The sequence below is a fragment of the Anolis sagrei genome, chromosome 2, assembly GCF_037176765.1.
Source record: "Anolis sagrei isolate rAnoSag1 chromosome 2, rAnoSag1.mat, whole genome shotgun sequence".
Taxonomy (NCBI): Eukaryota; Metazoa; Chordata; class Lepidosauria; order Squamata; family Dactyloidae; genus Anolis; species Anolis sagrei.
Genome location: NC_090022.1, coordinates 288,299,614 through 288,315,630, shown reverse-complemented (window position 1 = coordinate 288,315,630; position 16,017 = coordinate 288,299,614). Strand labels below are relative to the sequence as shown.

The 16,017-nt window shown below is 42.7% G+C and overlaps 1 protein-coding gene across 1 annotated transcript in view; it reads right to left on the bottom strand.

The window, feature by feature from the left end:
* Positions 1-16,017, bottom strand: part of SMAD7 (SMAD family member 7) — a 76,383-nt gene that overhangs the window by 45,613 nt on the left and 14,753 nt on the right. Inside the window, exon 3 of the mRNA XM_060761243.2 lies at positions 9,645-9,719. Within this exon, the coding sequence (XP_060617226.2) occupies positions 9,645-9,719 (75 nt within the window). The remainder of the gene's footprint in view (positions 1-9,644; positions 9,720-16,017) is intronic.

Below are 16,017 nucleotides of genomic sequence, written 5' to 3'. Positions count from 1 at the left end.
TTCTGGGCTGTATGATCATGTTCCAGAAGCATTCTCTCCTGATGTTTCGCCAAGAAAGGATCCAGGCCAACCCCCTGCTAAGAAGCAGGAAAATCACATTCAAAGCACCCCAACAGATGGCCAGTCCACCTGTTTAAAAGCCTTCAAAGAAGAAGCCTCCACCACACTCTGGGGCAGAGAGTTCCACTGCTGAACAGCTCTCACAGTTAGGAAGTTCTTCCTAATATTCAGGTGGAATCTCCCTTTCCTGTAGTTTGAAGTCACTATTCCACATCCCAGTCTCCAGGGCAGCGGAAAACAAGCTTGCTCCCTTCCTCCCTATGACTTCGCCTCACATCTTTATACATGGCCCTCATCATGTCTTCTCCCAGTCTTCTCTTCTGCAGGCTTAAGATGCCTAGGTCCTTAAGCCATTCTTCATAGGGCTTGTTTTTCAGACCCTTTGATCATTTTAGTTGCCATCCTCCTGACACATTCCAACTCATCAAAATCTCCCTTAAATTGCAGTGCCCAGAACTGGACACAGTTTCCCAGGTGTGATCTGACTCATTTAAGGGGGAAACTATCACAAATAACTATCACAATGTCTTTTAGGTCGAACACAGATGGTCTGTCAAAACATTTTCTAACACTATCCTCAAAAGCAGTGGAAGCCAAATCTAGTTCTGCTACCAATGACCAATGGCCAAAGTGGTTGAGTCTCAATATAATGTCCATGATTGGGTTATGACCCAATGTGTAATCACAGAATCAAAGAGTTGGAAGAGACCTCTTGGGCCATCCAGTCCAACCCCCTGCCAAGAAGCAGGAATATTGCATTCAAATCACCCCTGACAGATGGCCATCCAGCCTCCGTGTAAAAGCTTCCACAAAAGGAGCCTCCACCACACTCCGGGGCAGAAAGTTCCACTGCTGAACGGCTCTCACAGTCAGGAAGTTCTTCCTCATGTTCAGATGGAATCTCCTTTCTTGAAGTTTGAAGCCATTGTTCTTTGTCCTAATCTCCATGTTCCCTCCTCCCCGTGGCTTCCTCTCACATATTTATACATGGCTATCATATCTCCTCTCATCCTTCTCTTCTTCAGGCTAAACATGCCCAGCTCCTTAAGCCGCTCCTCATAGGGCTTGTTCTCCGGACCCTTGATCATTTTAGTCGCCCTCCTCTGGACACATTCCAGCTTGTCAATATCTCTCTTGAATTGTGGTGCCCAGAATTGGACACAATATTCCAGTATTCTAACCAAAGCAGAATAGAGGGGTAGATCTAGACACTATGCTCCTATTGATGCAGGACAAAATCCCATTGGCTTTTTTTGCCACCACATCACATTGTTGGCTCATGTTTAACTTGTTGTCCACGACTTACTGTAAAAGAATGCGGTTGGATTGGGTTGGATTTGATGGCCAAACACAGTTTGGTTTTTTAAGCAGGAGTGCCATTATTTTACCTAGTATCAAGAATAGCAATGGCTGTATCCCTTCCACTATCCAAATTACCACCGTCTTGCAGTGACAACGCCTGTATCTTTCTGGTAGACAGAAAGCAGGCATCAAATTAATGGGGTGGGAGACAGAGGAACTAAAGGTGATGGGGGAAAAAACTCAGGAGGAGAGAGAGAGAAAGAGACACAACCAGGGAGTGTTTTACCTCCGGAGAAAGAGGATTAACTGAGATGCAAGGAGAGAAAAATAGATCCAAGCCACATGTTTACTCCCTGGGTTTCTCTGTTGAGGTTTTAACCTTTGGGAAGATCCTCCTTTAAAAACAACACAGTTAAATGAGAAATGCAATTTGGCCAGAGTTTTCCCCCCTCCTCCTCCCTTGAAAGGCGGGCATCTTCCGTCCCCCATCCTTTTCCACTCTCCCCCTTTCCGCCTCTCCTTCCCTCCCTCTCTCCCTTCCTTCCAAATGCCACATACAACATAAAAGGCCAGCGCCGAGTGAATTAAAGGTCACTTCTGGTGGAACCAGTTTCTTTGTGAAGACCCCCAGAGGATTAAGTTTTCACATCCAACTTCATGCACAGATATATAGACCTATCCCTCTTTCTCTCCCCCTCCTCTCGCTTCTCTTCCCTCCCTCCCTCCCTCCCTCCTTCCCCTTCTCCCTCCCTCCCTTCCCTCGCACGCTCTCTCTCTCTTTTTCTTCCCTTGCCAAAAGAATCAAGTCACTGGCTCCAAGCGCCCAGCTTTCCTCCCACCCTGAACTGAGCCTCATTCATGAGCTGGAACCACCGCAACTCCAAGCAAAGCCAGGAAGAAAAACAGCAAACAGAGCAAGTGAAAGAAAGGCTCAGATTGGTTATTTGCAAGGGGGAAACACTCGGGCAGCAGCGCCTCTCCTTCCCTCCATGTCCTTCTCTCCTCATTCCAGGCTGGTCACCCTCCCACATCCTCTGGGCACAGCGATGATCCCCACACCTTCGTCATTCACCGGGGAGAGTGCTCTCGGCCACATGAAGCAGAACGAAATAGTTTTCGCAAGCCCTAATATGCATTCCTGAAAGAAAACACCAGGCACTGCTGCATTCTTCAGGCACATTATGCACACACACAAACACACACACACATAAATATATATTCCTTCCTTCCCATTCTCTCACGTTCCCATGCACACACTTTTCGTCTCTATATTATTTTCCTTTCTTTGGTAAGATACCTTCTTAAAAGCAAAGAAACAAAACAAAACCCTTCCAATGTATTGTCGAAGGCTTTCATGGCTGGAATTACTGGGTTGTTGTAGGTTTTTTCGGGCTATATAGCCATGATCTAGAGGCATTCTCTCCTGACGTTTCGCCAAGCATCCTCAGAGGTAGTGAGGTCTGTTGGAACTAGGAAAAAGGGTTTATATCTCTGTTGAATGACCACGGTGGGACAAAGGACTCTTGTCTGCTGGAGCTAGGTATGAATGTTTCAACTGATCACCTTGATTAGCATTTGATGGCCTGACAGTGCCTGGAGCAAACTTTTGTTGAGAGGCGATTAGATGTCCTTGTTCCGTGAGACGGAAATGGCGACAGTTCCAGGTATTTGCTGGGTTACACCAGTGGTTCCCAACTTGTGGTCCATGGACCACCAGTGGTCCTCAAGAACTAAAATATGGTCTGTAGCCTCACCGTTACTGCACCATTGCAAAGAGAACAACTGGTCTCGCGAAACCCTCTTATAGTGCCAAGGCTTATTAAATATTGGTTGCAGACAGTGTTCTGTATCAGAAACTAGAGCTGATGTGGTCTATCCAGTGCAATTTTCTGAATCAGCACCCCAAATAACCAAACCGAATCTAAAGTTGACCTAAAATTGATTTGTAATCCTTTTGGCACTAATGTTGGAGAGTGGTCCCTTGTCAAAAATGGTTGGGAACCACTGATCTATACTGTAGAATTAATGCAATTTGGCACTACTTCACCTATTGCGGCTCAATGCTATGGAACTGTGGAGTTGTGATTTAGTGAAGTGCCAGCATTCTTTGGCAGAGAAACTAAAAATCATGCAAAACTACAACTCCCAGGATGCCATGGCACTGAGTCACAACAGTTAAAGTGGTGTCGAATTGATTCTACAGTGTAGATGCTGCCTTACTTCTCACAAAGCAAAAAAAAATTACAACAGCAAAACAACAGAGAGGAAACAAACAAGGACATCTAATCACCTCTCAATAGAAGATTGCTCCAGGCACTGCCAGGCCATCAAATGCTAATCAAGGTGGTCAGTTGAAACATTCACACCTAGCTCCAACAGACAAGAGTTCTTTGCCCCACCCTGGTCATTCCACAGATATATAAACCCATTTTGCTAGCTCCAACAGACCTCACTACCTCTGAGGATGCTTGCCATAGATGCAGGTGAAATGTCAGGAGAAAATGCCTCTAGAACATGGCTGTATAGCCCGAAAAAACCTACAACAACCCAAAAAAAACCCTTTCATTCCCCCAGTTTTAGCATTCAATGTATAGTGCAGTACTTTGTCCATATCCACTCTGCTTTCATAGATTTTACAATCCACAGATTGAAAATATCCCCCCCCCCCAAAAAAAACAAAAAGAATTTTTGATTTTGCCATTTTAAATTAAGAGTCATAGAATCATAGAATCACAGAGTTGGGAGAGACCTCATGGGCCATCCAGTCCAACCCCCTGCCAAGAAGCAGGAATGTTGCATTCAAATCACCCCTGACAGATGGCCATCCTGCCTCTGTTTAAAAGAGATCATTTGACTATGCCATTATATATAATGGGATTTGAGCATCCATGGATTCTGGCAACCACAGGAACCAAACCTCAGTGGATACCAAGGATGCACTGTATTCATTCAAAACAGATCATAATTAAACTTTATGCTGGAGCCAGAAGTTTCCGTGTTGGGACAATAGCAGTTTTAAGCTGATAACAACTGTGCAACACAACACAATCAATGCCATGGTATGTAGATAAGTAATAAAAGTTGCTACTAGATTAATGAATTCCGTCTTTATTTGTCTAGAAGGAAGTGGCAAGGCCATGCTCATTTGTAAAGACCATTTCAAAACACCGGATTGGATGCAGACTGTCATATTTAGGGTAGACTGAATGAAAACAAGACTTAATTAATTAAGTCATGACTAACTCAGCTCCCACTGCTTTCAATGGGCTTCGTCTAAGGATGACTAAGGTTTGATCCAATCCAAGACAACCAGCTGGTCCACACTATACACAAAGAAACACAAGGTATATTCTATCTACTAGAACTAAGAAACAGTGCAGTAGATCCTTGATATCTTTCCTATCTCAAGGATAAGAATATCTATCATACAGCTTCTTTGGAAAAAGTCAAGAATGCTATCTTGTCTATCTTGAAATAACTCTAATAAGCAAGGTGAGCTCCCATCTGTAAGCTCCAGCTTCTCATGTGGAGACATGAGAGAAGCCTCCCACAGGATGGTAAAACATCCAGGCATCCCCTGGGCAGCATCCTTGCAGATGGCCAATTCTCTCACACCAGAAGCGACTTGCAGTTTCTCAAGTTGCTCCTGACATGGAAAAAAAACTCTAATGAAAGGGAAGGAGGGGAGAAAGCAAAAAAAAAAAAGGAAGCATTGCATTTACTTTTATATGAATTGTCCCCTAGGTAAGTTATTACAACAGATAGAAGGCCACCTCCTGAATGCCTCCAGAGACGGGGCATTGAAATTCCTATTCAAATACAACCTCCAGCAGTGTTTCTCAAGTGTGTAAAAAGAGAAGAGAAAGTTGGATTTAGAGATTTGCTGCAAACATCCAATTGGCACCAAGTACTTTTCAGCTCTTAGAATCCTGAATGACTGAGGTGTAAAGTAAAGATAAAGGTTTCTCCTTGACATTAAGTCTAGTCGTCTCCGACTCTGACTCTAAACTGAAGAGATGGCGCTGTCCATAGATGCCTCCAAGGTCATGTGGCCAGCATCACTGCATGGAGCACCATTACCTTCCCACCGGAGCAGTACCTATTCATCTACTCACATTTGCATGTTTTCAAACTGCTAGGTTGGCAGAAGCTGGGGCTAACAGTGGGAGCTCACCCCACTCCCTGGATTCGAACAGTCAATCTTCCAGTCAGCAAGTTCAGCAGCTCAGTAGTTTAGCCTGCTGCACCACCGGGAGCTCCAGGCGAGATGTAAGCATATGCCATAATCTCTGCCACTGATAGCAATGGGACTTTTGAAACAGGTAAGTACAGTCATATAGTATATGCCCTGTTTCATTTCTGACTGTAGTGAATTTTCAGAGCCACCCTTCCAAATATGCAATGGGGTTAATAATAAATCAAGCAGAATCCAGAACAAGTGCTCTTTCGTGTGGCAAGATGTCAGCTTTTGTGATTTGAAAACACCCCAACTAAATATATACAAAGGTAAAGATAAAGATTTTCCCCTGACATTAAGTCTAATCGTGCCTGACTCTGGGGCTGGTGCTCATTTCCACTTCTACGCTGAAGAGCCGGCTTTGTCAGTAGACACCTCCAAGGTCATGCAACCGGCATGACTACACCGAGCAAGTGTTTTCGTACTGCTAGGTTGGCAGAAGCTGGGGCTAACAGCAGGAGCAGATTCGAACTGCTGACCTTTTGGTCAGCAAGCAGATCAGCAGTTTAATCCGCTGTACCATCGAGGTCTCCAAAATATATACAATGTGTGCAGAAAAAAAGGAGGGTCCAAACTCACCCCCAAATGATTTGTCCTTCAAATGCAAAACGTAAACCAGAATTTGAGCAGAACGGGGTCTACTTTGATGAGGGTTTAAATGCTCAGAGAATGCACCTTTTACCAATTCTCTCTGTGTTAACTTAAGCGGCTTGCCCCCCTTTAAGCAAGCATTCCTCCAAGCCAGTGACGTTATTTCCTGCCCAGCGCTGCTGCTCACTCTCTCTCCCCTTCCCTCCTGTCTGCAGCCGACTAGACAGACCAAGATCCTATCAATACACAAACCTTTCAAAAAGAGCCTCCCTTTAAAAGCGAGTGCTTCCTTTTGCTTATTTCATGTGGTATCCTGAGGAACTCAACCCCACCCTCTTGCAAACTTTGGTTGGGTTTTTTTTTCTGCTTTAAGCCACCTTGAAGCATTATCGTGTTTTTCTTGTTTTTCCCCACTTCTAAAATCTTCCCTAAGGTTGGCTTTCCGAGATGAAGGCAAGCCTGGAACATTCGAGCTCCGAAAATCTGCTTTTCGAAATTAACAAGAAAAGAAGATCTTGCAAACTGGTCCTCCCCCCCCCCCCCCCTTCCATCTCCTCCCTCGCGTTTGATTAATCCTCATTAGGGCCCTTTGAACAAACAGAATACTCCCCTCTCAAATGACACACAGGCAGGGAATATATTACACTAAAAGGAAAGCAAACAAGGGCTCGCTTAAATATAGCCATGCTGGATGCGATTCCTGGAGAGAAAAGCAGGCAGGCACACAAACACACTCTTTAGAGCTGACATGTTTTCGATTTTTCGGTTGCAGATTAATGAATGGAGCACAACCGTTCTACAAACCATCAATCGGGCCAATATTCTTTGGCAAAGGGAAGGGATCTTACAAAAGGGATACAGCTTTAAGGGATGCACTAGGACAGTGGTTCTCAATTTTCCTAATGCCACGACCCTTTAATACAGTTCCTCATGTTATGGTGACCCCCAACCGTAAAATTATTTTTGTTGCTACTTCATAACTGTAATTTTGCTACTGTTATGAATCATCATGTAAATACTGTGTTGTTGTAGGATTTTTCAGGCTATATGGCCATGTTCTAGAGGCATTTTCTCCTGATGTTTCGCCTGCATCTATGGCAAGCATCCTCAGAGGTAGTGAAAAAACCTACAACAACACAGTGATTCTGGCCATGAAAGCCTTCGACAATACATAATGTAAATATCTGACATGCCAGATGTATTTTCATTCACTGGACCAAATTTGGCACAAACACCTGATACACCCAAATTTGAATTCTGGTGAAGTTGGGGTAGGGATTGATTTTGTCATTTGGGAGTTGTAGTTTCTGGGATTTATAGTTAACCTACAATCAAAGAGCATTCTCAACTCTACCAATGATGGAATTGAAGCAAATATGGCACACAGAACTTCATGACTAATATAAAACACTGGAAGGGTTTGGTGGGCATTGACCTTGAGTTTTGGAGTTGTAGTTCACCTACTTCCAGAGAGCACTGTGGACTCAAGCAATGATCGATACAGACCAAACCTGGCATGAATACTTAATATGCTCAAATGTGAACATTACTGGTACGAGTTTGGGGAAAAGAGACCTAGACATTTGGGAGTTGTAGTTACTGGGATTTATAGTTCGCCTACAGTCAAAGAGAATTCTGAACCCCACCAATGATAGAATTGGGCCAAACTTCCCACACAGAACCCCCATGACCAACAGAAAATACTGTGTTTTCTGATGGTCTTTGGCAACCCCCCTGACACCACCTTCATAACCACTTTAAGGGGTCCCAGCCCCCAGGTTGAGAAACACTGACTAGGAGGTGCCATCTCAAGGTGCAACTTCACCTGAAGAGGCAAATGACAGGTTTTATAATAGCAGTGTCCTGTCTGAACTTACTAGGAATGGATCTATAAAGAATTGCAACCATTCACATCAGTTAGAAGTCAAAGGGACCCCAAGGAACAACCATTCTCCAAGCCTGACCGAGTCTATGCTGCTTCCAAGATGTTTTTCTTTCCAACCATCCCCAGAAACTGAGCCATTCCTAGACACAAACTTTAATGAGTCTGCCTGAGCTACCAAAATGCCTTGCACTCCACTTTAATCACCAAAAGCCAGCCTGAACTTGCAACCTTGCAAAAAAGCAGGAGCCTTCTCCGGCACACCCTTGCAGTGGACAGTATATAATTTAGCTCTCGGTGCATAAATCACATAGGCAGACAATGGCCTCAGCGAACTGCTGGAAAGGAGCTGCTTAGTCTGCTGGAAGCCTCCGTCTACAATCCCAACCAGTTCTTAACAACAGAGGATGGAGAAAGGCTTATTATTATGACAGAAGGAGTGCAAATGAGAGGTGGCCATACTGCCATTGCCAGGAAAAATCAATTCTCAGACCAATAGGAACTACTCTGCATAAAGCCATATAATGACAATGAACTGAAGAGCCATACTATAGAAAGCTCAAAGGGATTTGGTAACCAGAGGTCAGATCACATCACCAAAAGTCTTAATATGTGGTGGCTAGCAAAGTCAGGAAAATGCAAGACAATAGTTGGCCTTTATTTCTCTAGCTTTGCTTGCCACCTATATGCCTAGGTATGGAATATGGATATTGCAAGATACGAAATCACTTTTCCATTCTGAGACCAAATCAAGTGTGAAATAATTATGACCAATAGCAGCTTTCTTTGGAACTGCAATTTTGGCTTTTTGGACATCAAGAGCACATAAGCCTCTGTGTTCACTAAGGAGAAGAAACCAATTCAGTGTTTTTGACAGGTATGTATAGGAGTGCAATGGGTTAAATCTTTGTGCGAATAGGACTGATTGACAGACAGGTTGGCGGTTTGAATCTGGGGAGCATGAGAGAAGTGTCCCACAGGATGGTGAAACATCAATCATTCAGGCGTCCCCTGGGCAACATCCCTGAAGACAGCCAATTCTCTCACACAGAAGCCACTTGCAGTTTCACAAGTTGCTTCAAAACAGGTACGTATTGCTTCACTTCTGTCTCCTCTTTGGGCTAGTGGTCTGAATACAATCCCAACTCCAAATCAATGGGATCTATTTATATGACTCACTATTCAACAACCGAGTGAGTGCATCTAATTCAAATTGGAAAAATCAATGACCATTCAGGCCAAATTGAGCTCCATCATCCATTGAAAGTCTTCAAGACAAATGAGTTGCTGATGGTTCCTAACATTTGTGAATCCAAAAATCCCTGCTCTCAGAGGAGGAAAACAAGACTAGCAGTTGTCTATCCCACCAGTTTACCAAAGCAGAATTTATTCTCGCTGTTGCTTCAACCATAACAATGCAAAACACCAGAGTTTGGCAAAGTGACCCCCTTTTTTTGGACTACAATTCTCAGAATCTCCCATCCTGCAGCCATGCGCAAAACAGGAGCTAGACTGATTCAAAGTACTGAAAATGCACAACGGCAAGGATCCAAATTAAACCCTGCTTCTTACCTGAAAGCCCCCCAGGGGCAAGATAATTAGTTCCTCCCGTCTCGGTGGAGGAAGGCACAGAGTCTGGACAACTTGCTGCAACAGAAAAAAAAGGAAACAAATTAAGAAATGAGCATGATGTACCACTTTAAGGGAAAAAAACAAAATTAAAAAAGCTAGCTGCAAACAGTGTCTCCAGACAAATGAAGCACATTCCACAGGGTTTACTAGGAAGTTATTACTAATTGTCTGCCCAGAGACAGCGCAGTCCTTTATGATACACCCACCCAAACTCATCACCCGTGTCTCGGCTCCACTCTGCCACTTAATCACATTAGTCAATGAGCACATGGTCACAGACCGGCTGGAATGGCCTCCCACTTTTTCTTTTGTGGGTTGGGTTTGTTTCCCTGGTAGTCACCGAGTGCTGAAATCCAGTGTGCCATGCCTAAGCTGTAGCTCAAGATCAATTGCATTGCTCCATTATTGAGATGAACCGAGGCAGAGAGTTGAGCAAAAGAGGAAAAAAGAGGAAACACTCTTTGCCAAAAGCATTTCAATAATTTTCCAATTTTTTTATGTTCCTCCTATTTTCTTATTATTTTAACAGGAACCCATCCATATTTCTGCCGTCTTCTGCCAATGGTTCCAACTATTATTTTCCAGCATTTTGGGTGTTTTTAATATTTGTTGGCTGTTCCTAAGAAAATCAAGACCACTTCATTTTCCATTAAGGGCATCATGCTGGAAGAAGAGATATAACTTTGAAATATGGAGTATCTCAAATCTGATTTTCTTTCCAGATGAAGCTATGCAAAAAAAATATTGCCAACACCTCTATTGATATTGAATGTTGTTGTCCTCAAGAACCTATGTTTTTGTAATACAACTCCCAGAATTCCAGAGGAAGCACTGACATTGGCCATGGTGCCTGAAGCATTTTGGGAATCATAGTCCAAAGAAACTGACATTTCCAAAACTTGCCCATGCCAATGGCATATCCCTACAGAGATAAACATTCATTATAGCAATGACTTTTCTTTAGACCAGTGTTTCTCAACCTTCCCAATGCCGCGACCTCTTAATACAGTTCCCCATGTTGTGGTGACCCCTCAACCATAAAATTATTTTGTTGCTACTTCGTAACTGTCATTTTGCTACTGTTATGAATTGTATGTAAATAATTAATGTAAATAATTAATGTAAACAACAACAACAACAACAACAACAACAACAATAATAATAATAATAATAATAATAATAATAATATCTGATATGCAGGATATATTTCATTCACTGGATCAAATTTGGCACAAATACCAAATATGCCCAAATTTGAATAGCAGTGGAGTTGATTTTGTCATTTTGGAGTTGTGTTGCTGGGACATATAGTTCACCTACAATCAGAGAGCATTCTGAACTCCACCAACGATGGAATTGAACCAAACTTAGCACACAGAACTCCCACAGCCAACAGAAAATACTGGAAGCGTTTGGTGAGCATTGACCTTGAGTTTGGGAGTTGTAGTTCGCCTACATCCAGAGAGCACTGTGGACTCAAACAATGATGGCTCTGAACCAAATTTGGCACACATACTCAATATGCCCAAATATGAACACTGATGGAATTTGGGGAAAATAAACCTTGACATTTGAGAGTTGTGGTTGCTGGGATTTATAGTTCACCTACAATCAAAGAGCATTCTGAACCCCATCAATGATATAATTGGGCCAAACTTCCCACTCAGAGCTCCCATGACCAACAGAAAATATTTTGGCAACCGCTCTGACACCCTCTCGTAACTCCCAGGTTGAGAACGCTGCTGTAGAGCAAACAGTACCAAAACACACTGCTCCTAGTACGTGCCTTCTCTGGTGTGACTCTTTGCCTCTTACAATCCCTTTTAAACTTCACAAAATACCCAGAACAACCCTCTTTGTGCCTCATTAACAATAAATCTCAATAGTGCACCCTCCATTAATTGGATAACTTAAGGGGCTCAAAATGACACTTCTTGGAACTCGGGAACGCTGGCTAGACATGTTTATAAAGCCCTTGTTATATAAAGTAGAAGATTTCTTAAACAATAACAAGGTCTAAGTGCCTGGAAGAGATTTCTTTCCAAGATCTCAGCAACTAAAATTCAGAGACAGATTTTTTTTTCAATGATCTGGTCTGTTATAAACAGCAGCAAAATATCTATGAGTCACATTCCCAAGAGAACCAGGGTGACAGTAGATTTCAATGTTGGATAATGACGCTGGAGACCTGGGTTTGAATCCTTTCCATCTGTGAAACCCCACTGACCCTGGGCATGTCACACTCTCTCAGCCTCTGAACAAATGTTGCCAAGGAAATTCTGTGACTGGTTTGCCTTAAGAGTTGCCATACATCTGAAACCCAGATCAAACTGGACTCATACTGTTCATTAAAAAGCAAACTCTTCCAAATGAAAACAAGAAAGGAAAGCCAAAGCCAACCTCAGCTTTCTGGCAAATTATCAGCATTGCCTTTGGCTATACAAAGTCAGGACATGTGGCATTAACAACAAGAATACAAGCCGACAGGGATGGGCACATACTTAATAGACAGACATCCCCTTTCCACCCATCCCTAGATTTTGTTTGTCCAAGAAATTGCTACTGAACAGAGAGAAGAACTGCTTGCCTATGTACGTACGCAACTGAGCAATCTCATTTTATCAGAGTCAAGTACAACCTTGAACAGGAATATACAGCTTAACAGGATATACTTAGACTGAAAACAATGGGGCAGACAGGAAATTGAGTTACTTGTGAAATACTTTACTATACACTTTCTAATTGTTCAGTGTTTTCTCTCTCCTTAGGAAATAGCTTTTTTGGAGAAAAGCTTTTTCGTAATGAGGCATTCATTCAAAACACTGCAACTGGCCCATCACCAAGAACCAACACTAGGAATAACTATAGATAACTAGTTATTTAGACCCAATTCCTTAACATCTGTAGTATGAAACAGTCTGGCAAATACATGTTTACTGGAAACTCACTGGAAACTAGACCTGTACACATATTATAGAATCATAGAATCACTGAGTTGGAAGAGATCTCGAGGGCCATCCAATCCAACCGCATTCTGCCAAGAATTAGGAAAATCGCCTTCAAAGCACTCCTGACAGATGACCATCCACCCTCTGTTTAAAAGCCTCCAAATAAAGAGCATCCCACCACACTCTGGGGCAGAGAGTTCCACTGGTGAACAGCTCTCACAGTCAGGAAGTTCTTCCTAATGTTCGGATAGAATCTCCCCTTTCCTGTTGTTTGAAGCCATTGTCACATTGTGTCCAAACTCCAAGGCAGCAGAAACTCCTGCCTATGACTTCCCCTATGAAAATATTATATCCTATCAATAAATACATGCATACATACACTCACATATGAATCTGCATTCATTTTCAAAAGTCAGAATCTATCCCATTTGACCTGAGCAGAGAGACCTACAGTTTACAAAAATGATGCAGGTTTTGTACTTTTCAACTGGAATACTTCTCCATCTCAACACCTCCGAGTAGCTATGCTGAATCACTTCTTTGCCTCACTTAACCTCTTAGTACAACTGGACGAATGGCAGGAGGCATTTGCATATCTCATTAGGATGATCTGAGGTTCTCCAAAATCCTTGTTTATTTTGGGAAGCCTCCAGTGGGAACATCCTTTCACAAGGACGTCCGATTGAAATCAACCAGACGGGATCCAGATATGCTGCAATGCAATTCCTGGTGTCAAGGCAATACGTCAAGAGCAGATCTGGCAAGATCTCTCCAAGCACAAAGTTGGGACAGAGAATTTATTTCCATTTATTCCTGCAAAACTATATGAACTAGCCAGAAAGTTTTTTGAGGGTGTAGCCAGTATCGCAGATAGGGTTTGCCAGAAAGAAAACTAGAGAGGACTCTCTATCTAGTGCTGTTGCTAATTGCTATTAAGTTGACTTTGACTTATGGTGACCTCACAGTCACCCTGTCGTCAACGTCCTGCTCAGGTCTTGCAAACCCAGGGCCGTGGCTTCTTTGGTTGAGTCTATCCACATGGAATGTAACCTTCCTCTTTTCCTCCTGCTTTCTACCTTGTTGAACATTGTCATTTCTAGTGAATCATGCCTTCTCATGATATGACCATTTCAGTGTAGTCAATGTAACATCTAGAGCAGGCATGGGCAAACTTTGGCCCTCCAGGTGTTTGGACTTCAACTCCCACAATTCCTAACAGCCGGTAGGCTGTTAGGAATTGTGGGAGTTGAAGTCCAAACACCTGGAGGGCCAAAGTTTGCCCATGCCTGCTCTAGAGCTCTCAGAACCATTTATTTAGAGCTTTTTTTAGCAGTCCATGATATGACTATAACTCTCCTCCAGCACATTTCAAATGAATTGACTATCAATCAACTCTCTTCACTGTCCTGCTTTCACAACCACACATGGAAATCAAAAATACAATGGCATAGGCAAGCCTGACTTTAGTATTCAATGATACTTCTATGGTTGTTTTGAACAGGGCATTTCAGTAAGTGTTGCTGGTTATCTTGTCTTGTGAGGTAACCAACAATGGGCAAAAACCCATTGTTGGTTACCTCACAAGACAAGAAAACAAGCAGCACCTTCTACACAATCATCAAAAGTGCATGGGACCTCTCCAGTCTTGACTCCGACCAACATGATCACAGATGTGGCCAAAGACACACTCAACAATATTTCATAACCCACTGACTTAGGTTGCCATTTACAACTGGATGTATTGCATCTAGACACCCACATTTAGCTTACGAAGGGCCCTTCCACACAGCCATATAACCCAGAATATCAAGGCAGAAACTCCACAATATCTGCTTTGAACTGGGTTATCTGAGTCCACACTGCCATATATTCCAGTACAAAAGTAGAAAACGTGGGATTTTATTCCGCTGTGTGGAAGGGGTCCAACATTACTTAGAAACATAGACCATCAAAGCCATCTAATCCAATCCATCCAGTGCAACTTAATATTTTGTTACTGCTACCATGAATTACAGAAGGGTCAGAGAGAGAGAAAGGTACAGCAGTACATGTTAACATATTATTATTGTTATTTACATTTATGTCACACCCTTCTTCCACTGAGCTCAAAGCAGTTTATGAGATCCTCGTATTTTTATCCTTACGATGAACTTCTCAGGTAGGTTGGGATGAGAACAAGGTGATCCAGTGAGTTTTATATCTCGACTACAACCTGGACTTCCCTAATCCCTCTCAATGCACACAAATGGGATCATTAGCTGAAATTTTCCACAATTAAATGTTGAACTATCCTTGATTGGTACTTTTAAAAAACGTTTCCTTTCATCTTCCAACTTGCAATGATTAATATTCAACTTCTCTGATGGTATTAATGTCTCCTTTCACAGATCCCGAACACTTGTGTTGATTGGTGCTCCAAGCCATGGGCATCTCAAAAAATTAACTCAACTACTTACTTCAAACATTTTTCCATATACAGAAGTTTGAAGAAATTATGCCTCTCATACCATGATGCTGTACTGACCTGGGATACTCCCTTGCCTGAAGGAGACCATAAACAACCAGACAAGAGAAACCAGACCAGTCAAACTTCTCCTTTACACAGGAATAAGGAAAGAATTTTTGGATGAAAGAAAGAATGAGAAAGATACTATAACAACCCTTAAACCAGTGTTCCTCAATCTGAGGAACCCCTTTGGCAGAAAAGGGGATCGGGACCCCTGGGGGGGTCGCAAGAGGGATTTCAGAGGGGTTGCAAAAGACCAACAGAAAACACATATTTCTGGTAATCTGAGGAACCCCTTTGGCAGAAAAGGCTGAAGATCTCTCTGCCTGTCTTTCTCTTCCTTTTTGGTATTGGTGAACTGCAACTCCCAGAATTCTAAACAGCCCCACAACTCCACCAGTATTCAGTATTGGCCATGTAGTTAGTGTGCAAACTTGGCACAAATCCACTGTGGGCTGGGTTCAGAGTGCTCTTTGATTGTAGGTGAACTATAAATCCCAGCAATTACTGCTCCCAAATGTCAAGGCCTATTTCCCCTAAAACTCCACCAGTGTTCACATCTGGGCATATTGAGTATTCATGCCAAGTTTGGTCCAGATCCATCATTGTTTGAGTCCAGTGCTCTCTGGATGTAAGTGAACTACAACTCCTAAACTCAAGGTCAATGCTCAACCAACCTTTCTAGTGTTTTCTGTTGGCCATGGGAGTTCTGTGTGCCAAATTTGATTCAATTCCATCGTTGGTGGAGTTCAGAATGATCTTTGATGGTGGGTGAACTATAAATCGCAGAAACTACAACTCCCAAATGACAAAATCAATCCCACCGGTATTCAAATTTGGGCATATTGGGTATTTGTGC